Source organism: Mustela lutreola, chromosome 7, assembly GCF_030435805.1.
Source record: "Mustela lutreola isolate mMusLut2 chromosome 7, mMusLut2.pri, whole genome shotgun sequence".
NCBI classification, from domain to species: Eukaryota; Metazoa; Chordata; class Mammalia; order Carnivora; family Mustelidae; genus Mustela; species Mustela lutreola.
In genome coordinates this window covers 59,495,560-59,522,360 of record NC_081296.1, presented here as the reverse complement: position 1 = coordinate 59,522,360, position 26,801 = coordinate 59,495,560, and the positions used below count along the sequence as shown (strand labels likewise).

The following is a 26,801-nucleotide window of genomic DNA, read 5'->3' as shown; positions in this document are numbered from 1 at the left end:
AGAAGTTCAAATACATACAGAGAGGACAGGGGAAAGGAAGAAAAAAATAGAAATGAGATAATCAAAAGTTAGGCTAGGATGACAGGGAAAGAAATCATGTGAGAATAAGGCAGGTAACGTGGAGGAATTAGGAGCAAAGAGTAACATCTTCCTGGTAGAAAGTTTCTTTACCATGCTCCTTGTATAATAATTTGGGCATCTTCTGTCTTCTCCATGTATATTCAAGAAAACGTCTTCTGTGTCATAAATAGTTAGCCATGATTTGAATGTTCAAACCCTTGATCATATTTGTGCACAGATACTGTAGCAGAATGTACTCTTTGATTATTCTTTTACTTCACACCTGCAAAGTTTCAGGCATTAATCACTCATGCAATAGTGAATAGTGACCAGACAATGAGTGTAAGAATGTTTACTCTAAGAGGAAGCATTAGCTTAAAATGAAAAGGCTGAGTCCTCTGATAGTTTCCAATATTGTGACTGCAACCAGTGCCTTGGATAATTAAAATGTACCTTAAACTGGTGAAATGCTAAATCCCAGAGTGTCAGCAGACTCTGAAAAAGGGCTTCTAATTACTTTGCTAGGATAGAGATATTGTGCTTTTGATAGGTCTATTTTAGGATTAATAAGTGTCAATTCAAACACAAAACTGAAAGACTGGTGACTTTACTTAAACAAAATGTTTAATTATGATATACTAAGAGCATGCGAAAACTACATGACCCCAGAGAGTCATGAAAGATAAAGGTCATGAGAGCTTGTCTTGAAGTTTAACTAAAATGCTATTTGAAGGTGAGTAGAATGGCTACAAACAACTTTTTCAAGGGAAATATCTGTTATCACTATGGATAAACAGAAAGGTTAAAGATGGGCAGCATAGATGGTGCAGTAGGTTAAGCATACAACTTTTTGGTTTCGGCTCAGGTCATGATGTGAGGATCATGAGATAGAGCCCTGTGTGGAGCCAGAGCCCCATGTGGAGCCTCTTGCTGGGCTCTGTGCTCAGCAGGGGTCTGCTTGAGATTCTTTCTCCCTCTCTCTTTGCCCCTCCCACTTGTGCTCTCTCTCTCTCCCTCTCAAATAAATACCTAAATCTTAAGAAAAAGAGAAAGGCTGAAAATATGTATAGATAGCTTGTATTTGGATCCATTCATTATTTAATGTAAAAGGAAAAATTAAAGGTACATTTCAAAGATATGATTAGAAATGAGATGATACTCAGAAAGGGGGATTTGATAAGATGAGCTAGGCCATCACAAAGAAGCAAATTTAGACTTGATGAGATGTCTGCTAAATTATTAAGTATAATTACTTATAAAGGAATATACATTTGATGTGCTCTTTATAATTATACACTACAAAAATATGTATGAATCAACATTTTAGATCATTTTGGATAATGACATTTTAGGTACTTCTAACACTAAAAATGTTGACCATCTATGTTTTGTTGTTTTCTACATTAGCCATGTATGTGTAATAAAAATTATGAAAAGGAGGAAATGGACATACAAATACGGAGAATAAACTGGTAGTTGCCAAGGAGAGGGCGATTGAGGGATGGGCCAAATAGTGTAATGGGGAGTGGGATATAAAACTTGCAATTATGGAGTAAATAAATCACTAGAATGAAAGAGCACAGAGAATGTTGTCAATGGCACTGTAATAGCATTGTATGGTGAGGTATGGTAGCTACACTGTGGTGAGCATAATCAGAATAATTAATAATTATGAAAAGGAATTGGAAGGAAAGCAATAGGAGAGGGGCAAGAAAAGGAAAAAGAATTCTGTGAAATATATGGTTGGAGTAGAGTATGCATATATGTGATAGAAATAGATTATTAATTATTACTATTGTTATTATTATTTTGGTACCAACATTTCTCAGCAAGTGATGATTTCTGGGGATAATTATGAAGAAAAGCTTCATGTTTCATATCTAATCTTAACCAGAAAGGTACTGGTTTCCTTGCTTAGAGAACATTAATATACATGAATGAATTTTGGCTCAAGGAATATAATGACTGGTAGCTGGATGGCATTTTACAGAATGCTGGTGTGTCTGTTATTTGAAACAGACAAGTCCTACACCAAGAACAGGAAAACACTAACAATAAGCCACTCTTTACCTTGGCAACTCAAATTTCCGTATATTCCCTTATAGTCTCTAAAAGAGAGAACACCTATCTGTTTAGGTATTTGATGGAAATTGCCATACTTTGTAAGAAACTAGGTTCTTATTTTAGCCGTGGGATGAAATATGAATAATCTATGTGACTTGGCCATGGGTTGGTGTCAGAGGGGCATGTAGCCAAGTTTTGATGAGATACAGAACAATGACTTCTGTGGAAGGTTTTCTTTCCCAGATTAAAACCCAAAGATTAATGTAGAGAAGTCTCTTCTAGCTCTTCCATTCCTGCATTTGATATTAATGTGATGCCCAAAGATGCAGCAATCATGACCTTTGAGAGTCTACGTGTTAAAGATGATATTATGAACAGATAGAAAAATAATCCAGTCTAAAAGGTCTTTGATGGATGCCAGCAGATGTCTGCATTCTTAGGACACCTGGGTGCCTTTGGTCAGTTCATGATCCCAGAGCTCTGGGATCCCGAGCCCAGCATTGTGCTCCCTGCTCAGTGTGGAGCTTGCTTCTCCATCTCCCACTACCCCTGCTTGTCCCCTATCTCTCTCACTCTGTCAAATAAGTAAACTATTGGGTATTATGGAGGGCACATATTGCATGAAGCACTGGGTGTGGTGCATAAACAATGAATTTGGAACACTGAAAAAAAATAAAATGAAAAAAAATTTATAAAAAAAGGTCTACATTCTGATATCTTATCATGGAATAAAATAAAATAAAAAATTTTAAGAGACTGTAAGTCAGGCATTGTTTACTTCCTGAAGCTGAATGCATTTTTGCATTCTTAGTCTTTGCGTAACAGAGCTCTCTTGTTTTTTTCTCCTATATCGCTAACTTCTTTCACTGATTCATGAATTTTTTTTTCCTGTTTATTTTTGAGTGTTCCTCTGTAACTCAGGAGACCTAAATTTTTTTTTTTTTCATTTAAAACACTTTTCTTACCCAATAGTGACTCTTAATCTCACAAAACAAACTGAGGGTTGCTGGGGGGAGGGGGTTTGTGAGAAGGGGGTGAGATTATGGACATTGGGGAGGGTATGTGATTTGGTGAGTGCTGTGAAGTGTGTAAACCTGGTGATTCACAGACCTGTACCCCTGGGGATAAAAATATATGTTTATAAAAATAAAAAATTAAAAAAAAAAACACGTTTCATTCTTTTAACTACTCCCCACTTAAAAGATTTCTGTATATATAGCTCTATTCCTGGACTCTAGCATAATATATCCAAGAGTGTATTTTAGTACATAGATGGACATCCCTAGAGCTCTTCAAAGTTAGATTGTGCAAGTCTGAGCTCATGATTTTATCCTCTTTTTAATGTCTTAGGAAATATCAAGACTATTATCTCTCTGGTGCTTAATCCAAGAATCTCTGAGGCAACTTTTCTCCCCTCTCACCTTATAAGACAGGCGGGAAATTGTACCTCTTGAATATTTCTGTTTTGTGTCCTGCTCTTCATTTCCACTGCCAGTTTTACTTCAGATTTATATATTTTTCATTTCCAAATGATTTCTCTCTCCAATTTTAGTTAAATTTAGTCTCTTTTCTATAGTCTGCTTTCAGATTTATCTATCTAAAACTCAATATGGGCCTCTTACTCTCTACTCTAAGCCTTTGGTTCTATCATTCGAGATATTTAAAATTCAATTGTGGGGGTGCCTGGGTCGCTCAGTAGGTTAATTGCCTGACTCGGTTTTTGCTCAGTTCATGATCTCAGGTTTATGGGATCAAGCCTTGCGTCTGGATCAGCATTCAGCACAGAGACTGCTCAGTATTCTCTCTCCACCTTTTTCCTTCCCCATCTGCACCTCCCCACCCTCTCTGTCTCTCTCAAATAAGTAAAAATATAAAACCTTAAAAAATAAAAGTCAATTATGTATCATATAAGAACCTTTATGAACTGAACACATTACTATATATTTTTTCACATTTCAGCTCTTTCATATACTTTCATGTATGTTATTCCTTGTCATTACAAAGTGGAACTGCCTTTGGCTCTTAGACCTAATAAGTTGGTTGCCATTTTAGTCCTGCCACCTGTGAGTTATATAAACTAGGGTAAGGTAGTCAGTTATGCTGATATTTATTTGTCCATAAAATGAGAGGTGACTAACTTCACCAGATGTTATGAAGGTTTGAGAGTATATGGGTATAACTATCTGACAGAAATGTTAATTCCCCTTTTCCTTTATCCTTCAAACTTTGATTAAATGCTAGTTACCCTGAAGTATTTATTGATGACCCCATGCAAAATAGTGTCTATAAACTATTGTTAAACCTTGTATCTTCTTTTTAATAAAGCACATTATAATTTCTTATGGATATTAGCCTTCCTATCACCTACGTCTTCTTTGAGAAAAGAAAGCTTTTTTTTTTTTAAGATTTTATTCATTTATTTGACAGATGGATATCACAAGTTGGCAGAGAGGCAGGCAGAGAGAGAGGAGGAAACAGGCTCCCTGCTGAGCAGAGAGCCCGATGCGGGGCTCGATCCCAGGACCCTGGGATCACGACCCAAACCGAAGGCAGAGGCTTTACCAACTTCGTATACCCCAGTAGTTAGCACAATTTCTGGCACAAGGTAGGCACTACTAAATGAGAATCTTCACTGACATTCATAGGGGAAAGTTGTAGAATATGTGACAAGAAAATCAGGTGCTTAGAAGCCCCTAAGGGACATATAGTGGAGAAGAAATATTCACCAAGTGACTTTGTGAATTGACCTCATTGACACCAGCACACTGATGGGAGAGTGGAAACCAGTCTGGAAGCCAGAGACCTCCTTGCCATGACAATGTCCTTACAGAATGACCTCAACACCCAACATTCCCATGTAGATCTAAATCTAATACAATAAAACTAGCAAAGGTACAAACTTTCCTCTTCATTTTTTGCCTCCAGCAAAATGTGTATAGTCATTACAGATATCTGGAACTTTCCTCAAATTATAGTGTAGTATTATTGCATGCTACAGAAATATTGCTGAACAGAAAAGCATCACCATAGATTTGGAAAAATTCAGTAATTTAGAAGGACAGGAGAGTTATCATAATAACCTATGAAAAGCTATTCACTACATGTATGAGGAACAGAATGTTTTTATACACTTAAAACTATATACACTTAAAACTTATAGATTTCAGTGCACATGGAACAAATTAGAACTTTGGATGAATGAAACCGAAAAGATGCATACTTTGTCATTAAGTTAAAAAAGATTATAAAACACAAAACATCACATATAATATAAATGTATATATGGAAATATTTAGACTTTACAACACAATATCTCTAAGTTGTGGGATTTTAGGTGATTTTATTTTTTCCTAAATATGAACTCTTTTTTTCTATATTTATTATAAATGATATTTATAGATTTTCTAATTTCCAAAGAAAATTTGAAATTAGTCAAAGAAATAGGAAAAATTATATAAGAGCAATTTTATAAGTAGCATTATTATATATAACTAATAGCAAACATACTGGAGACAGACTACCTGAATTCAAATCTCCATCTCCTTGATTTATGAACTACATGTCCTTAGGTGAGTTGCTTCCCTTCTCTGTCCCTGAATTTCCTCAACTGTAAAATAGAAATGATAACAGTACTTACCTTATAGTGTTGTTGTGATGATTAAGTGAGTTAATACATGGAAAACAGTGGAACATGCTGTGTCATATAATAAGTATTCACCAAGTTTTTAAAAATAACGATTTTTTGATTACTTGATTATTTTTGCTTTCCACAGATGCAGATAGCTTGCTCTGCTAGACTGTGTTCTGTTTGAATGAAATAGACAAAACAAAGTTTTATTTCCATAAATCTAAGATCATAGACAAAAAAGGGATAGAAAACTGAAGTCCTTTCACATATCAGTTTAATAAAGATATGGGCTCTTTGAAGAGAAATTAACCTCACAATACAATTGAAATCATGAAAATGAGACCTGAATATATATATATATATATATATATATATATATATATATAATCATTCAAGTAAAGAGAATGAGTAGAAAGAACCTTGAGATAGACAGAAAAAAATTTTGGTAACAAAACTTAACCAGTGTGGGGGGAGTTAGCACATTTCATTTTTACCTGCTCAGGTACACGTCTTACTCAGCAAGAGCTGAGTGATTTCAATTGTATTGAAGCAAGAGCTTCAAGAGATTGAAACACACAGACAGTTCACACCCTTTTGAATCACGACTGTTTCTTAAGATAGGAAGTTATAAATAGTTCCTACCATTTGGAAGGGTGTCAATTAGCTGCACTAGATGGTAGGACTGGGTAGAGTCTATAATTTCTTCTAATGGAAACCATGTCTTTGTGTACACTGGTTTTCCCAAAGGTAATTTATCACAACTTGCAGAAGAGATCCAGGGAAACTGAGCAGTTTTGATGTGGTGATCTGTGACTTTGTGCTTTGATCATTTTTTTTTTCCAAATTAGAGAATGTTAGGTTTACTTTAGTTGTCCATTGTGTTATTGTGAGTTATATGAACCACTGATAATATCAGTTTGTCACCACTATCAAGTTTAAAGAACCTATCCTCTTATATACTCTTAACAGCTTATCTCCTGCGAATTTTGAAAAATAATGAATTAATATTTGAACAAACCAGGGGAGTTCCAAAAGTAGTGCAAATTTAGATTTGAAAATGTTAGTTGGGGGGCGCCTGGGTGGCTCAGTGGGTTATAGCCTCTGCCTTTGGCTCAGGTCTTGATTCTGGGGTCCTGGGATTGAGCCCCGCTTTGGGCTCTCTGCTTGGTGGGGAGCCTGCTTCCCCCTCTCTCTCTGCCTGTCGCTCTGCCTATTTGTGATCTCTGTTAAATAAATAAATAAAATCTTTAAAAAAATAAAAAAGAAAATCTCAGTTGGTATTCTTTTTTTTTTTTTTTTTCAGGAAATAAGCTACTTTTATTGTATAGAATAATGCCTCAGTTGGTATTCTTAACAGCTTTATGGAGGTTTAATATTCTGCCATCTCATAGCTGTTCTGAGTTCTTGTAATGAATTGAAGAGTAGTTATGTACTTAAACTCTCAAATTCAAATGCAGTCATTTAAAAATATCTTTATATCAATATATATTGTGTCATTGTTTTCATACTTTCTTTCAATCTTTTATTGTTTATATTTTTTGTTTTTGTTTTTGTTTTTCTTCTGCCCTATTTTATTTTATTTCTTTTCAGTGTTCCAAAATTCATTGTTTATGCACAACACCCAATGCTCCATTCAATATATGCCCTCCTTAATACTCACCACCAGACTCAAACTCCCTAACCTCCTCCCCTCCAAAACTCTCAGTATATTTCTCAGAGTCCACAGTCTTTCATGGTTTGTCTCCCCCTCTGATTTCCTCCATCTTTTAATTTGGCTTTCTTTAGTTTTTGAACGTATTAGTCATAGCTGATTTGAAGTTTTTGTCTGCTAAATCCAAAATCTGGGTTCCTTCAGAGATAGTTTCTATTTATTTATGTCTTTCTGAGTATAGATATTATTTACTGGTATTTTTTGTATGTTTCATAAATTTTTGTTGAAAACTGGGTGTTGTAGATAACATGATATAGAAACTGTGAATTCCAATTCTTCCTCACACCTGGAGGATATTTTATTTTATTTTCATTTTATTTTTTATTTTTTATTAACATATAATGAATTATTAGCCCCAGGGGTATAGGTTGTGAATCACCAGGTTTACACACTTCACAGTATTCACCATAACACATACCCTCCCCAATGTCCATAACCCAACCACCCTCTCCCTACCCACCTCCCCCTGGCAACCCTGTTTGTTTTGTGAGATTAAGAGTCTCTTATGGTCTGTCCCCCTCCCGATCCCATCTTGTTTCCTTTTGTCCTTCCCTACCCCATGAATCCCCCACATTGCCTCTCAAATTCCTCATATCAGGGAGATCATATGATAATTGTCTTTCTCTGATTGACTTATTTCACTCAGCATAATACCCTCTAGCTCCATCTATGTCATTGCAAATGGCAAGATTTTATTTCTTTTGATGGCTTCATAGTATTCCTGTGTGTGTGTGTGTGTGTGTGTGTGTGTGTACACACATACACATACATACCATGTCTTCTTTATCCATTCATCAGTTGATGGGCATCTAGGTTCTTTCCATAGTTTGGCTATTGTGGACATTGCTGCTGTAAAAATTTAGGTGGATGTGCCCCTTTTGATCGCTACCTTTGTATCTTTAAGGTAAATACCCAGTAGTGTGATTGTTGGGTGGTAGGGTAGCTCTATTTTCAACTTTTTGAGGAACCCCCATGCTGTTTCCCCATGTTGTTTTCCAGCTTGCATTTCCACCAACAGTGTAGGAGGGTTCCCCTTTCCCTGGAGGATATTTTTTATGGGTGTTTCTTTTCTTTCATGTTAGTTTTTCAAATTTAAATTCAACAGCCAACATATAATGCATCATTAGTTTTTAATACAGTGTTCAGTGATTCATTAGTTGAGTATAGTACCCAGTGCTCATCATATCATGTGCCCTCCGTAATGCCCATCACCCAGTCAACTTTTTATTATTTATTTATTTTTTATGTTTATTTATTTATTTATGGGAACAAATTTATTTTGATTTTTCTGAAAGTATCAAGAACTATGAAAAATAAGCTAAATATTTGGCCATACCAAAAGCAAAATACAAGTAAAAACAACATTTAGAAATCATGTGTGACCTTACACAAACATGTTTCAAGATACTAAGTATAACACTCTTTCCTCCACAGATCAAAACAAGTCTATGAAACCACAATACTGGAGATTTAAAAAAAATTTTTTTTTTAATTTACTTTCAGCGTAACAGTATTCATTGTTTTTGCACCACACCCAGTGCTCCATGCAATCTGTGCCCTCTCTACTATCCACCACCTGGTTCCTCCAACTTCTGCCCCCGCCCCTTCAAACCCCTCAGATTGTTTTTCAGAGTCCATAGTCTCTCATGGTTCACCTCCCCTTCCAATTTCCCTCAACTCCCTTCTCCTCTCTAACTCCCCTTGTCCTCCATGTTATTTGTTATGCTCCACAAATAAGTGAAACCATATGATAATTGACTCTCTCTGCTTGACTTATTTCACTCAGCATAATCTCTTCCAGTATTATGCCTCCATCAGAAAGGATGAATACCCAACTTTTGTAGCAATATAGCAATACTGGAGGTTTTTAAATTGACATAACTTAAAAAAAATTAAAAGAAAAAAAAAAACCCATTGAATTTCTACCCTGGAAATTTGTCATTTATAAAACAACATCCTCAAATGTCAGTGACGATAAAGTTGGGAAACGTTTCACATATCAATAAAGGAATTCAGATTCCAACAGAACACAGCGCTTTACAGCTGAGGAAGAAGAGCTTTTGTCACACTCAGGTCTTACCAAACACAAATAAATAAGATTAAAAATGAGCTACTAAATCAAAACCCACTTAACCCATCTCCCAGTCCACCTTCCCCCCAGCAAACCATGAGTTTGTTCGCTGTAGTTAAGAGTGTGCTTTATGGTTTGCCTTTTGCTTTTTTTCTCTCCCTGTTCGCACCTTTTTTTTTTTTTTTAATTAAATTCTTCATATGAATGAAATCCTATGGTATTTGTCTTTCTCTGACTGACTTATTTTACTTAGCGTAATACTCTCTAGAACCATCCATGTTGTTGCAGATGGCAAGATTCCATTATTTTTTATGGCTAATATAGTCCATTGTGTGTGTGTGTGTATTGTGTATTTCACTTCTTTATCCACTCAGCAGTTTATGAGCACTTGGGCTCTTCCCATAATTTGACTATTGTTGATGATGTTGATAAAAACATTGGGGTGCATGTATCCCTTTGAATCAGTATTTTCATATTCTTTGGGTAAATACCTATTAGTGCAATTGCTGGGCCATAGGGTAGTTATTTTAAACTTTCTGAGGAAGCTCCATACTGTTTTCCAGAGTGGATGTACTGGTTTGCACTCTCCCCAACAGTGTAATAGGGTTCACCTTTCTCCACATCCTCACCAACATCTGTTGTTTCCTATGTTGTTGATTTTTGCTATTTTGATGGGTGTGAAGTGATATCCCATTGTAGTTTTGATTTGTATTTTCCTGGTGATGAGTGTTGTTGAGCATTTTTCATGTGTCTGTTAGCCATTTGTATGTCTTCTTTGGAAAAATGTCTATTCATGTCTTCTGCCCATTTCTTACCTCGGTTATTTGTTTTGTAGGTGTTGAGTTTGATAAGTCCTTTATAGATTTTAGATACTAACACTTTATCAGATGTGTCTTTTGCAAATATTTTCTCCCCTTTGAAAGGCTGCCTTTTAGTTTTGTTAATCATTTCCTTCACTGTGCAGAAGCTTTTTATCTTGATGAAGTCCTAATAGTTCATTTTTATTTTTGCTTCTCTTGCCTTTGGGGATGTATTTATTAAGAAGGTGCTTCAACCTAGGACAGAGAGGTTGCTGCCTGTGTTGTCTTTCAGGATTTTGATAGTTTTCTGTCTCACATTTAGGTTTTTCATCCATTTTGAGTTTATTTTTGTGTGTGTGGTATAAGAAAGCAGTCAAGTTTTCATTCTTTTGCATGGTGCTGTTAAGTTTTCCCAAAATCATTTGTTGAAGAGTCTGTCTTTTTTTCCATTGGATGTTCCACTTTGTTGAAGATAAGTTGACCATTCATTTCTTGGTTTTCTATTCAGTCCTGTTTATCTATGTGTTTGTTTTTGTGCTAGTACCATACTATCTTGATGACAACAGCTTTATAATATAACTTGAAATCTGAAATTGTGATGCCTCTGGCTTTGCTTTTCTTTTCCAAGGTTGTTTTAGCTATCTGGGGTTTTTTGTGGTTCCATTCAAATTTTAGGGTTGTTTCTTCTAGCTGTGTGAAAAATGCTGGTGTTACTATGATAGGATCACATTAAATGTGTAGATTGCTTTGGGTAGTGTAGACATATTGACAATATTTGTTCTTCTAATCCATGAATATGAAATATTTTTCCATTTATTTGTGTCATCTTCAATTTCTTTCATCAGTGTTTTACAAGTTTTCAGAGAACAGATCATTTACCTCTTAGGTGAGATTTATTCCTAGGAAACTTACGATTTTTTTTGGCAATAAATGAGATTGATTCCTTGATTTCTCTTTTTGCTGCTTCATTATTGGTTAATAAATGCAGCACATTCCTGTATGTTGACTTTGTATCCTGTGATCCTACTGAATTGCTGTATCAGTTGTAGCAATGTTTTTTGGTGGAGTCTTTTGGGTTTTCTTTATAGAGTATCATGTCATCTGCAAATGGTAAAAGTTTGACTCCTTCCTTGCTGATTTGGATGCCTACTATAATATGTTTCTTATAATAAGATATTTCTGACTTATTGCTGGTTCTTACTACTGACTAAATCTTGAAATTAGCATGTAACATGAGTTCCATAAAAATGAACTGAGTAAAAATCCATAATTACCCTTAAAATAGTGATTCTCAACCAGGATGATTGTGTTGCTTAGAGGACATTTGGTAATATCTAGAGATATTTTTAGTTATCTCAATGTGGAGGTTGAGCTTTGATGCTACTGGCACCTATTGGGTACAGGTCAGACATACTACCAAAAATCCACTACATATAGGACCCACAAAAAGACTTAGATTCCTCAAAATGTAGTTCTGAGTTTGGTTGACAAACCCTGCCTTACATAAGTTGGTTACCTTCCTATATTTTGCAAATCATAATATGCTTTCAAAACAAAAAAGTGCTGTATTTATTTACTTCCTGATATGTCATAGGTTTCAGTTAAAGACTTACTGACTGTCTTTTTGAAAATTTTGTGACTTTGGTTTTGCTTTGATAACAGCTCAGCTTTTGTTGCTTATATATTTGTGCTTTTAAAACACTCTGGACATCTCCGTCGAGAGTCGCCGCGGGTTCCTGCTTCAACAGTGCTCGGACAGAACCGGCGCTCGTCCCCTCGCCCCGGCGGCCGCTCAGAGCCAGCCCTCCGCCATCTCCTCACAGCGTCCTCGGACCGCTGCAAGGCCCCCCGTCGCCGCTCCAGCGCCGCGCAGCCGCTGCCAGCCGCCGCCATGACGACCGCGTCCCCTTCGCAGGTGTGCCAGAACTACCACCAGGACTCGGAGGTCGCCATCAACCGCCAGATCAACGTGGAACTCTGCGCCTCTTACGTCTACCTGTCCATGTCTTACTACTTTGACCGTGATGATGTGGCTTTGAAGAACTTCGCCAAATATTTTCTCCACCAATCTCATGAGGAGAGGGAACATGCTGAGAAATTGATGAAGCTGCAGAACCAACGAGGTGGCCGAATCTTCCTTCAGGATATCAAGAAACCAGACCGTGATGATTGGGAGAATGGGCTGAATGCAATGGGGTGTGCATTACACTTGGAACAGAGTGTGAATCAGTCACTACTGGAACTGCACAAACTGGCCACTGATAAAAATGACCCCCATTTGTGTGACTTCATTGAGACTCATTACCTGAATGAGCAGGTGAAATCCATCAAAGAATTGGGTGACCACGTAACCAACCCGCGCAAGATGGGGGCCCCCGAATCTGGCATGGCAGAGTATCTCTTTGACAAGCACACCTTGGGATACAGTGATAGTGAGAGCTAAGCCTTAGGCTGTCTTCCCAGAGCCACCTGGTCCCTGAGGCCATGCATGCATGTTGGGGTTACCTTACCTTTTCTATAAGTTGTACCAAAACATCTACTTAACTTCTTTCATTTGTACCATTCCTTCAAATAAAGTAATTTGGTACAAAAAAAAAAAAAAAGAGAAAAAACACCACTTTGGAAACTTTTTATATTTTGTTGTACTCTCTCTGACTCCTGCCCTCATTTATTTTACCATTCATAAAAGGAACAGGCAATAGTGCACTTAATACTATTTATGCAGAAGTAGGGGATGCTAGAGGGGCCGGTGGGAAAATAGTTACCTTGTAGATAATAAGGTTGTCTATGAAGAAATGTTTTATTTATAATATTCAGTTTTATACATTTTGATAAATATTTTTCTTTCATTTTACATGTGACATGCTTTGTAAAATACAAAATAGAAGTAGTTGTAAGAGGAATGTGGACATATTTCTGATTTCATGGGAAAGCTCTAAATATATCATATTATCTCCTATGTGTCCTGTAGTTTTTGCATAAATACTGCTTATCAGAATAAATTCCCTTCTAGGTGATTTCTCTAGGGCTGCTGTAACAAATCACAACTTTTGTGGCCCAAGAACCCACGAATTCATTTTGTCAAGGTTCTGGAGGCTAAAAATCCAAAATCAAAGTGTTGTCAGGTCCATATTCCCTCTGAAGACTCCAGGGGAGATTTTTTTTTCTCTTTGCTTTCCCTGTCTCCTGGCATTCTTTGGCTTCTGAAATAATTCCAATCTCTGCCTCTGTCTTCATATAGCTTCCTTCCTTGTGTCTCTTTGTGCCCTTTTCTGTCTCTTTTAAGGACACCTGTTGGATTTAAAATCCATCCTAGTTCAGTGTGATGTTATCTTGATCCCTACCTTGATTACATCTACAAAAACTCTGTTTCCAAATTAGATCACATTCTGACATTCTGGGCAGACATGAATTTTATGGGGACACTATTCAACCTCGTACACTTTTTATACTGACTTTGCTGGGACTTTTGCTATGAGATTTTTTGAGAATGGATATTGGATTTAATAGAATGCCTTTTCTATATCTACAAAACAGGTAGTGTGATTTTTTTCCCTCTTCATATACTTGATATAGTGTATTCCTTTGATTGATCTCCAAATGTTAAAACAATCTTGCATTTTGGGATACAACTAACTTACCCTGGTGTTTTCTCTTACATATATCAGTGTTTCTATTTTGTTCTTGCTTTTTAGATTTTTGTATCTGTGTTGAAGCGATATGCAAATTGGTTTATTATTTTCCTTTCTTATAATGTTATTTTCTTTTTAAATACTTTGGTTATTGGAAGGAAAGTCTTATTACCTGGTCAATAACCATTTTGTTTCATGATCAAGGAAAAAGGTTCAAGTGGGGAGAGAGACAGAGACAGGGAGAGGTATAGCAAAGAGGAAGGGAATGAATGGGAGTAACAGGAAGAATTTACTTGGTCAACTCTCCATGAAAACATGGTAACGGATTCTCTTCCTAGTGGTCTCTATTAGAAGATAGAAAATGGAATGGTTGCAAGATATACCTTGTCATTTTAGTTTGCTCATGGTAAATGACTCTGGAGTTTATGTTTTATGAGACAGAACCCATAACAAAGTATTAATGTTTACTCTCTGCTTATTGGAATATAAAAAAGGCATATGTCATGACCAAATACCTCCCTTTTTGTAAGTGATATCCTTCATGCACATTGGAGACTTAATCTGTTATATCTGGGCCAGGTAACATCCTCATGCAACAAAAGAGAACCTGGGGAGTTATATTGGCACTCTCAGACATCTGCTTCACTTGTATCTTGCAGTTACATGTATTCGTGAATTATTAGAAAAGTGTGTAACTGAGTAAGAAGTTTGATAGTTGTGTCTTTGGTATGACAGACCCTTTATTTTATATCTGTCAGATAAGCTGTTTCACCTTTTAAAATCTATATTTCTAAAAGAAATTTAGAATATTTTTCTTGTTACTTTTTTGGAGAATTCCCTAGTGGAATTAAGTATTTCTTTTTCTTTTTTATTGGAGTGGAACTTGTAAGTCTGGTTTCAACCAGTAGAGTGAAATTATATAACTTATTTTAACAATGAGAATTCAACTTAAGGAATCATTAGGTGTAACCTGTTCAACAAGGTAATTTAAAAGATAAATGGTTGCATTCTCTTTAACTAATCTAATGCTTGCACAGTGGACCCATGAATGAAGGACACATCATGGTAGAAAGGAGGGCTATGTATAAGCTCTACAGGGTGAGCTATTACATGTTACTGCCACTGTAGACTGTTTGACCTGTCCACAGTACAGGGAGAGCCTTGAAATGGTACGATGTTTTAAGGACTGAAATGAATCAGTTGAGAGTAGTTACTGACACTGAACACTTTCTAAACTATAGGGGACAGAGATTTATCCTTTGGGGATTCATTTATATATTTTGAGTATTTATTATCTTTCTTAATTTGAGCATTTGGCTGCACCACTATCAAGTATCCACAGTGTCTGATTTCCAGCATGAAATCTTGCATAATATTTCCTTAGACCAAGACTACTCACTTTGTAGCTGAGAAGGTACATGAAAGCATGCAGAACTAAGGAACCTGTTTTTCCTTTCTACATTGCATGATTAGGAGCTGTGGATCTGATAGAACATTGGAATATCCTGTTAAAGTTACAACTGAGGCACCATCTTGAAGATGATACCATGTAGAGGTGGGGTCTGTGCTTCAAGATATGTGCTTTGATCTATGACCTTCAGATGGTGCTGTGTCTTCCATGTTTAAAATATATATATTTTGTAACCAAAGGTGTAGAGAAAACAGTAGTGTATCCTATCAGATCTTAGTGAATTTTGTGTGGAGTTTCTGTTTTCTGCTCTCAAATTTTAGGTTTTGTTGTAGTGGGGGGAATGCTTCTTTTGGGAGACAGTATGGGTTATAATAAGCCTAAAATGTTTACCTGCTTTTCTTCCACTTGAGGTTCTTCATATTGGAAGACCAGCATTTAGAAGATTGAGTTACCTCATTTTTATTACATATTGGTTAAATACCATGTTGCTGCCTCTTAATGGATGATACAGTGAAGAGTTTGTCTAAAACTAGGGATCACTGAGCCATGCCTTGTTGGCTCCATGATGGATGATAACAGTTGTGGAGCAAGTGTAGCTACAGTATATTGGTGAGAACACTAACTAGGGCTCAGACTGCTCATAAAACCTGGCTCACCTCAGCAGGCAAGTAACATAGATCATCATGAGAACTGCCTGAGGATAGAGGGATTTAGAAAGGGTAATAGAGGAGAATATGACTATCAACAATGAGCAGCAGTGCACTGTGACTTGTCACTTCTGTTTTGTCTTCTTTTTGTGAAAATTAAACCAACCATCACTTTGAAGAATCTGTGACAGCATAAGGAAAGGGGAACCAAGTTCTTTAAAAAGTGGGATATACTGTGGCAGTTTTTGCTTCCAAACAAGGAGATGTTCCTCTATTTCCACAACTTATGGTTTCTCCTCTGGCTTTTTATAAGGCACAGTATTCTGTTTGGGAAAGACTGGACATGCTAACACATTAATACACCCTTTAAAAATGAAAGAGTATTCCAGTAGGGTAGAGTTAAGTTGGCAGGGGAGTAGGGGGTGCTAAGTTTTCCTGGTCCCTCAAATACAGCTAGATAGTTACCAAATCATTCTGAACACCTGTGAAATTGATTGGAGATCTAAGGAAAATGCTGCAATCCTGTAAGTAGAAAAGTGACCACTTTTTGGAAGGTAGGAGGTGCAGAGACTTGAGTCTGGGGTGATATATCTGAGGAAACAGTGGAGGCGAGGAAGCCTGCTTAAGGAGGCTCCACAAAGTATTTTAAGTAGCAGAACATGAAATTGGAACTTTTATAAGTCTGTTATAAGTCTGGAACTTTTATAAGACTGTGGAGTACATCCCTGGCTTAGAGGTGCTCAGGAGGTAAAGTGAGGCTGACTAATTTTGCTTAGTGTAATACTCTCTGGTTCCATCTATGTCATAGAAAATGGCAAAATTTTCATGGCTGAATAATGTATATATACACTACATCTTTTTCCATTCATCATTCCATGATTACTAATTTCCATCATTTGGCTACTACAGAGAATGCTGAAATAGCTGTTGGCGTGTATGTATCCCTCTGAATTAGCATTTTTGCATTCTTTGTGTAAATACCCAGTAGTATTTTCCAGCACCTCAGTTCCAGTGACAGGTCTCATTTCACAAGCAGACCAAAGCACATCTAATTAAAAGTGGCTGTATTCAGGCCAGGGACCAAACACTTCCCACTATAGGCAAGCAGAGCCTCTGTGGATGACTGGCCTGAAGTACAGAGCAGCCAAAACACAACAGCAGAGTGCAGGAAGCACACACTGGGGACACTCCCTGAAGCAGTAGGCCTTGGGTACTACATGACTTCTTCACAAGGCCATTACTTTCAGAAGCAGGAGATATAAGTGCTTTTCTAACACAGAGAAGAAGATAGACACTTAAACAAAATGTGAAGAGGAATTCATCCCAAATGAAAGAACAAGATAAGGCCATGGCCAGAGATCTAGGTGAAACAGATAAAGGTAACATGCTTGATGGAGAATTTAAAGCAACAGTCATAAGAATACTCTCTAAGCTTGAGAAAAGAAGAATGAGGGAGCCCATTATCATGGAGATTGAAGAATTGAAAAAACTAGAGAAAAAAAATGCAATAAACAAGATTGGAAACAGGCTTGTTGCAATGAACAGCAGGCTGGAAAAAGTAGATGAATGAATTAGTGACCCAGAAGCCAAAATAGTGGAAAATAATGAAGTTCAACAAAAGAGAGAAAAAAGAATTATGCAACATAAGCATAGACTTAGGGAACTCCGTGACTCCACTCTATGTATTTTGATGGGAGCCTTTAGTCTATTTACATTTGAAGTGTTTTCTAAAGCAGGTGTATTTTGCATTCCCATTTATTGATGAGGGTTCCATTTTTTCTTCATCCTTGCCAACACTTGTTATAATCTGATTAGAGCCTTCCTAATTATATGTGAAATGATATCTTAATTATATGTGAAATGATATCTTAATGGGGTTTTGATTTGCATTTCTGTAATGGTTAATGATGTTGAGCATTTTTCAATTTAATTACTGATTATTTGATATATTCTTATTTATTTATTTATTTATTTATTGATTTTTAAAGATTAATTTATTTATTTTCAGCAAAACAGTATTCATTATTTTTTCACCACACCCAGTGCTCCATGCAATCCATGCCCTCTATAATACCCACCACCTGGTACTCCAACCTCCCATCCTCCGCCCCTTTGAACCTCTCAGATTGATTTTCAGAGTCCATAGTCTCTCATGATTCACCTCCCCTTCCAACTTATCCCAACTCCCTTCTCCTCTCTAACTCCCCATGTCCTCCATGCTGTTATGCTCCACAAATAAGTGAAACCATATGATAATTGATTCTCTCTGCTTGACTTATTTCACTCAGCATAATCTCTTCAAGTCCTGTCCATGTTGCTACAAAAGTTGGGTATTCATCCTTTGATATCTTTTATTTTAAATGCCTATTAATTTTTTTGGTAATTTTAATTATTGAATTGCAAGAGTTCTTAATATATTTGGATATGAGGTCCTTATCTTACGTAATTAGCAAATTTATTCCCATTCTTTGTCTTGTGCCTTTCTTGATGGTGACATTTGGAACAAAAAAAGTATTTCATTTTGACGGAGTCTAATTTTATTTAATTTTTCTGTAGCTTTTGATTTTTGTATCACATCTTTGGAGGTATTTTTTAGATAAGAGTAACACTGAAAACAAAACACTTCCAGTAAAGACCACTCTGTATTGTGGGCTGGGCTTTTCTGCCTTTGGACACAATTTGCAACATCAGCTCTTCTTCCTTGGGTCTCCAGTCTGCCAGCCTTTTGCATTTGATAGTCTCCACAACTGGGTGAGCCAGTTCTTTAAAATCGATACGAACACACACACACACACACACACACACACACACCCTATTGTTCTGTTTTCTGGCGATCCCGACTAATACAAAATTTATGTTGTGTCTGTTTTCTATCAGTGATTCCCTCTCTTTTGTGTAATATTTCGATTTCTGCTTATTTGGATTTAATGTACTTTTTTTTTTCCTAACTTTTTAAGTGAGAAGCTTAGATAATGCTTTCTACCACTTGAAACACAATGTTAAACTAATACATTTCAAAGTTCTCTTTAGTTGCATAACAAATTTTGACATATTCTAATTTTATTGTAATTCAGTTAAAATATTTTCAGATTCTTCCTTGAAAGTGTTCAGAGATAGATGGTTAGTTTTAATATACCTGGTTTTTCTATATATCTTATGGTTGTTACTTTCTAATTTAATTGAATTGTGGTCATGTTCTCTGACCACAATTCAGAGAACTAATATTCAAAGTTTTTGAGATTCCTTTTATGACTTACCTTAGAGAAAATTTTTCTTTTGATTTAATTTTATTTTTAATTATGTAAAAACATTTACATGATTTCAATGTCAAAACTGCAAAATAAGGGGCGCTGGGGTGGCTCAGTGGGTTAAGCCACTGCCTTCGGCTCAGGTCATGATCTCAGGGTCCTGGGATCAAGTCCCGCATCGGGCTCTCTGCTCAGCGGGGAGCCTGCTTCCTCCTCTCTCTCTCTACCTGCCTCTCTGCCTACTTGTAATCTCTCTCTGTCAATAAATAAATAAAATCTTTAAAAAAAAAACCTGTAGAATAAGACATATTCTGAAAAATCTACCTCTTATCCCTGTCCTTTGCCCTATGTCTTCCTCTCTCCATAAGAAACCATTTTTAATTTTTTGTTTATTGTTGAAAATATATTTCTATAAGTATTTACAAAATATATGTTTATAAATTATATATACATACAAGCCTAGTACATGTATCCCCATTTGAACATAAAAATTAACATCCTGGAGATATTCTTTTTCAGCTTACTGTTTTTATTTAACATATACCTTGGAGATTCCTCCAGAGATGTTATTTGGAGATATTCCTCAGCAATTTTTATAGTACCATAGTGTTCCATTATGTATAATTTATGCAGTATTTTTCTTATTGTCTTTTGGGTATTTCCCAATCTTCTACTGTTAAAAACAATGCTGCCACAAGTAACCTTGTGCATTGGTTATTTTGTATTTTTGAAATGTGTTGTTAGGATAGAATTAGGATTGTTGGATGAGAAGTTAGTAGCATGCTAAATTTCATAAGTAATGTCAAGAGGTAACACTATTTTGTATTCTTATCAACAATGCAGATGGTGCCCCTTTCTGTATAGCTGAACCAACAGTTTGTTTTATTAACTATTAAAGTAAAATATTTCATATGTTATGGTCAAAACAGATATTCACATTGGTTTTACTCTGTATATATCTTAATACGAGAGAGCTTGAACCTTTTTTTATGTATTTAAGCATCATTTATATCCCCTTAAATGTCAATTATATATTCATGCTTTGCCCATTTATCTGTTTGCTGGTATTTTTTAGAAGTTCTTTACTGTTATAGCTATTGTTATTTGTGATGTGAGTTGTAAACACTTTTTTTCTAATATCACATTGAACTTTTATGCCTTGCTCATGGTTTTATCATGCATTTAAAACTTTAATTTGATATAGTTAATATTATCAATCTTTACCATATTCATGGGTTAAAAAGATATAATCCATGTTTTTTGTTAATATTTATATAGTTAAGAAAAAAGACTTAGGCTTGAATTTAGTTAGAAATTGTCCTGGCATATGGCATGAGGAATAGGTCCAATATATCATTTCCTGTATTGTTGTCCAGTTGTTCTACCATGACATTACCAGGTTCTCCGTTCCTCCACTGATTTGACATACTGCCATTATCATATACTTATTTTCTTATGTGTTTTTAACCTGCTACTGGAGTTTCTATTCTCTTTTTTTTTTTCCTGTGGCAAACATAATTTTTATTCTTTTATCATTTGACTCTCATTTATTAATTCAAACTTCACTTTGGAAAACTACATGCGTTTTTTTTTTTTTTTTCCTTAGAACATTTAATCTTCAATATTAGCCTGATTCAGTGATTCTTGCTGGAGAGTGGAGCTACGTATCAGACTAATTTGCCAAGCTTTTTAAAAAAATTATATTCCTGTACTTCTATCTTGACTTTTTGACATGTCTTCCAGCACGGTAGGATGTATGAGCATGGGTACACACTTGCAAATAAACACACACTTACAACTGTCATGTCCTCAAATGAGCCTCTGTTAAGATTGATGTATATCCTATTTTTCAAGTATGTTGGGATAAAATAAAGGTTGAGAACTTTTTGTTTCTTGGCATAGAGGCTTTTTATAATAATGACAGTAGTACTTGATATTTATTGCATCCAGATAACTTGCCACAAAATGTGCTATTTATCTGATTTTTGTTTTTGTCTCATTATCTCTCATAATAACAATATGTATAGGTATTATTATCCTTCTTTTGCACACATGGAAACTGAGGGTTAAGCAGGTTAGACAAAATGGCTGGTGATGGTTAGTAATGCATAAGTAGAGTTGAACCCATCTCTTTTGACTTCAAAAGTTCTTAGTTTGACTTCAAAAGTTCTATGTTCTTAAAAGCTAACCATGGAAAATGACATGGACAGACCAAAATGATGTACTTTGTGCCAACCTTTTGAGAGACTTGGATCCTTCTATGTACCTTTTATTGCATATGAGCTTTTGTTGTATGCACAGGATGTTAAGTGCCTATTAGGCAGACTCCCTCTTCCTGTCACTCCTGATGATGAACTCATGGATTATGGGTTGCTCTAGTGATTGGAGAGGAACTATGAACTATTACAGTGTGAAGAGTTTCTTTTCTAAACCTATTAAAAGTTAGCTGATAAATATGCTTATCACTAACAATATTTTTTGAGTGAGGTGTGTGGCAGTTGCTTCCTTGATGTTTTTAGCGAAAATGAGTAAAATGTAAAAAAATTATAAATCAGGCTAGTTTCTATCTTTCCCTGTATTATGCTCAGGACTGCTCAGCTAGTCACAGGAGCATACAAATATTGGCAGATTTTTGGCATTGTTCTGAGGGTTAGTGAGATAATATTGGAAAGCATATCAACATGTTATCTGTATCCAAAAATATAAAATGCAAAATTGTCAAAGGATAAATTGAGAGGGTATATGTGAAAGATCTTAGAGTATTACTAGAGGATATGGAAATGGAAGGTAAGATTTTCATGAAGGTTACTAAATAATTCATCAACTTTGCTAGGTCATTGTCTTAGATTAGCCTTATGGTTACAGGAGATCTAAGACTTTTCCTTAGAGTTCACATTCCATTTTCTCAACCGTTTCATTGCAGTCTTCATGTCCTTGTTCCTCAGTGTGTATATAATTGGGTTCAAGAGAGGAGTGACCACAGAATAAAACACAGCAAGGGATTTATCTAATGACTTGATGGGGAGCGGCCAGGCATAAATGAAGATACATGGTCCAAAAAGCAGAAGAACTACAGTGATGTGAGCAGTCAAAGTGGACAGGGCCTTGGATGACTGGTGTGAAGGGCATCGTTGGATGGTCACTAGGATAATAACATAGGAGATGATTAGGAAAACAAAAGAACATACAGTGAGCACACCACTGTTAGCAATGACCATGATATCCAACCTATAGGTGTCTGTACAAGCAAGTTTGATAACTGTACGTAGTTCACAATAAAAGCTGTCAACCTCATTGGGACCACAGAAAGGTAATTTCACTGCAAAGGCCAGCTGGCTCACTGAATGGAGGAAACCAGTCCCCCATGCAGCTGCCACAAGCCCAACACATACATTGCCACACAGAATGGTAGTGTAGTGAAGGGGGTTACAAATTGCTATATATCTGTCAAAGGCCATGGCTATGAGGATCACCAACTCACTCCCACCAAAAAAGTGAAGGAGAAATATCTGAGCAAAGCAGCCCTTGAAAGAGATGACTTTGCGTTGACTGAAAAAGTCAGCAATCATCTTGGGGGCTGTGACAGAAGACAGACACAGGTCAGTGAGTGAGAGGTTAGCCAGCAGGAAGTACATGGGGGAGTGAAGGTGGGAGTCGGAGGCCACAGTTATGATAATAAGAAGGTTTCCATACACAATTCCTACATAGAATACAAAAAAGAACACAAATAGGAAAATCTGCAATTCCTGAGAATTGGAGAGTCCCAGAAAAATGAACTCTGTCACCATGGAGTAATTTGTGTCACTTATTGATTCATTCCAAGAAACAGCCTCTGTAGTTACCTTGGAGAATAGAGTAAGAAGGAAGTCAGAATTATTAGACTCCAATTCAAAGTCTCATTTTGTTTTATTCTGCTCACTCACAAAATGACTTTCTGTGGTTTATTACACAAACACTTTCAAAATGCACACAATATAAACCTACAATTTTATCCTACACTCTTTTCTTGATGATGCCTTATAGTCCAGTTATTCAAGTTTACTTAGTATTTCCATTTATGCTAGGTTTATCTTAATAAAATACCTTTGTTCATGTTGCCCTCTCTGCCAGATTAAGTCTGTACCCCCAGCCTACATTTAGCTCCTTTTCCTTGAGCTTCAAAACAGTTTATATTCTGTAACCACTCTCTTAGCTCTTAAGTAAATGCAATATTATATGATATTTACATTTATAGCAGCATTTTATGACATCCATTTTTGAAAAAGTGCTCTTAGAGGTTTTGTAGCCCATAATGGTAATTTTATATTTTGGTCATTGGAAACCTCTCCAACAAACTAAGACAAATCCTTATTCACAGTTTTGATATGTGAGGCAATTTGTAATGCACAAGTTTTAAATGTAATCCATGGACATTTTAAGGTCCCTACTTAAGTCTTATTTTTACCATTTTTACAAATGTGGATACTAATTATATTCAATTCTTATGGTTATTATGAATTTCAAATGAAATAGTAAAAGCAAAGTTTTTTAGACAATTTTTGTATTTAGTGAGTGCATGATAGATTTAGACAATTATTAGCAGTAAGATTTATCATCTTCTGATTCATAGAGAAACCCTGGCTCCCCAATAATCATTAATGGATTTTACTTGTATTCTAGAAATAACAATGATAGCAAGATGATTGAATTTCAGCTCCCTATTCTTCTGTTTTCCTTTCTTTAAAATGAATGTACTGGATTAAAAATTCTCAAAATGCCCACTAATCTAATACTCTATAGGGTATGAGTGAGGGACAGAATTCCAAAATAATTTTCATAGTTTCTGAGAAGCTTGGATAGAAACGTGAGAGCTAAGACAGATGTAGAGATCCAGTCTTAGGAGAAGTTAAAATAAATGAAGATTCTAGAAAAGAAGGTATGAGGCCTTATAGTGAATGGAATTCATACTTACCATTTAGTGATATGGAAGTGCTTAGAAGAAAAAGATTTAATCCAAAATAAAATTAAAGATCAAAAATAGAATAAAAAATAACAGGGAAATAATAAAACGTGATTCAGTGGTGAAATGAAAAGTGAGAAAAATGCAAAAAATCACAGGAGAGATAATGTGAAAGAGTTTAGTAGGAGATAAAATTGAAAAAGGATTCTGGAATGCCTGCTAAGGTGTTTTATTATGAGTACAGCACAGAACTGTTGAAGAATTATGTGCAATCGTTTAATACAAATTTCTAACAAATGGTGAATAGTCTATGAACAATAGCCATTGTTAAGTTAGTAAGAGAAGGACATTTGTCAGCAGGATGTGGGAGATTTAAAAAAAAATAATGTAAATGATTTTATTCTGAGTGATTGTTGAAAAAGATGGATTCTAAGGAGCTTGAAAGTATAGTGTGTTATTTTTACCAATTTTGGGGGGAAGTAGTAGTATTTCTTTTCAACATTTCCCTAATCATGGATATTGAATTCCTTTTGGAAATTACACTTTTCTCTTCCATATCCCAAATCCATTACTTAGCCCTACCCACTAATACTACCTATTACTGTTTTCAAAGTTCTGTATGAATTTAGCAATTCTAATTTTATTTCCATGTATAAAAAATTCAAATAATAAAACAAGCATAACCCTTCTCTTCCCTCCTGCTTAGCATAGTAATAAATACAATCCTAGTGATTGCTGACAACAGAGAGGATGGGGTTCCTGTTTTGAGATCATTTCTGATGTGACTGATTGGTTAAGATGGTTCTTAAGAATCAAATTATGCAACTTATAATGGAACTTCAGTACTTACTAATGTACTGCAACCATTTCATTTCACTGAGAGGACAAACTCGATACTCATATCTCCATGAGAAATATACCAAGGGTGATAGCTGACCAGTGGTTTCTTTTCTGCAGAAAAAAAGACTTTATAGCATGGTAACAAGAATTCAGATATGCTGCTTCTCAGCAAAAGGAATTTCTTGCTCACTGAGTTAAGATGTCTCATTTCCTGAATGTATGCTATGGAGGAGTGAGTGATGATGGTAGATTCTCAGTTAAAGGGGACCTGCTACCTCTATAATCATTTCAAAGCTCATATCTGATTCTTCAAAAATGGCTCAAGGAGTCTGAGAAGAATTCCATTGATTCTAAGTTAAACATTAAATTTATTGAAGAAGTTCTGCAGAGTCTTTGACATTGGCTATAGCATTCATGAAGAGCCAGCTACATCTGTATCTTTGGGGTAAATACCCAAGAGTGCAATTGCAGGGTCATAGGGAAGCTCTATTTTTAATTTCTTGAGGAATCTCCACACTGTTCTCCAAAGTGGTTGTACCAACTTGCATTCCCACCAACAGTGCAAGAAGGTTCCCCTTTCTTCACATCCTCTCCAACACATGTTGTTTCCTGTCTTGCTAATTTTGGCCATTCTAACTGGTGTAAGGTGGTATCTCAATGTGGTTTTATTTGAATCTCCCTGATGGCTAGTGATGATGAACATTTTTTCATGTGTCTGATAGCCATTTGTATGTCTTCATTGGAGAAGTGTCTGTTCATATCTTCTACCCATTTTTTAATATGATTGTCTGTTTTGTGTATGTTGAGTTTGAGGAGTTCTTTATAGATGGGACTGGAAGAGTTTATGCTGAGTAAAATAAGTCAAGCAGAGAGATTCAATTATCCTATGGTTTCACTTATTTGTGGAGCATAACAAATAACATGGAGGACAAGGGGAGATGGAGAGGAGAAGGGAGTTGGAAATTTGAAGGGGAGGTGAACCATGAGAGAATATGGACTCTGAAGGTTTTGAAGGGGCGGGGGGTAGGGGGTTGGGGGAACCAGGTGGTGGGTATTAGAGAGGGCACAGATTGCAAGGAGCACTGGGTGTGGTGCAAAAACAATGGATACTAGTTACGCTGAAAATAAAGAAAAAAAAGAAAGAAATATGAAGAAAAGGAAGGAAAAAGCCAGGTACAAATGAATAAGAAAATCTTTCCCTATGTACTAGATTAAACTTAAAATTCAACACTGAGAGTGTTACATTTGTCCTAAATATCTTTTACCCTTGTTTAAAGAAAAATACCTAAAGTCCCCATAAGTTTCACTGAGATTGAAGTCAGCAGACTTTGGGGTTTTACTACAAAGTTACTGTGTGATTTTAGCATGTGATTCAGAATCTCAAAGCCTTAGTTTTCCTGTTTACAAATAAGCTCATTGGACCAAAATATCTCTAAGGCAAAATTCCATAACTCTAAAAGTATCATTAATACCTGTATGTGAAAGAAATATCCCAAACCAGATTGTAGTGTAGGAAGGAGGGATAGAGGTGGGTAAGAGAACACTGCTTCTGGGTATATGCAAAAGGGATCATTAAATAGAGAGGAAATAATAAATTAGCCTGAAAGACTCAGAGGGACTAAACACTTAGAACACTTGTATAACATATACTAAGTTTTATAACACACCTAGGACAATCCTTCTTAATAATCATACTAACTCTTCTAAATATTTGAACTGACCTCACAGGATCCTTCCATTTTTCTTGAAG

General features: G+C 35.9%; 1 protein-coding gene and 1 pseudogene across 1 annotated transcript; one reads left to right on the top strand and one right to left on the bottom strand.

The window, feature by feature from the left end:
- Nucleotides 1-78: 78 nt before the first annotated feature.
- Nucleotides 79-12,937, top strand: LOC131837155 (ferritin heavy chain-like; annotated as a pseudogene).
- A 9,205-nt stretch (nucleotides 12,938-22,142) lies between these two features.
- On the bottom strand, nucleotides 22,143-26,589 carry LOC131835289 (olfactory receptor 4F4). Its single transcript, XM_059179645.1, has 2 exons — nucleotides 26,524-26,589; nucleotides 22,143-23,114 (listed from the first exon to the last, which is right to left on the bottom strand). The coding sequence occupies exon 2, from the start codon at nucleotides 23,058-23,060 to the stop codon at nucleotides 22,143-22,145; it is 918 nt and encodes a 305-aa protein (XP_059035628.1). The 5' UTR covers nucleotides 23,061-23,114; nucleotides 26,524-26,589.
- Between the last annotated feature and the right edge of the window lie 212 nt (nucleotides 26,590-26,801).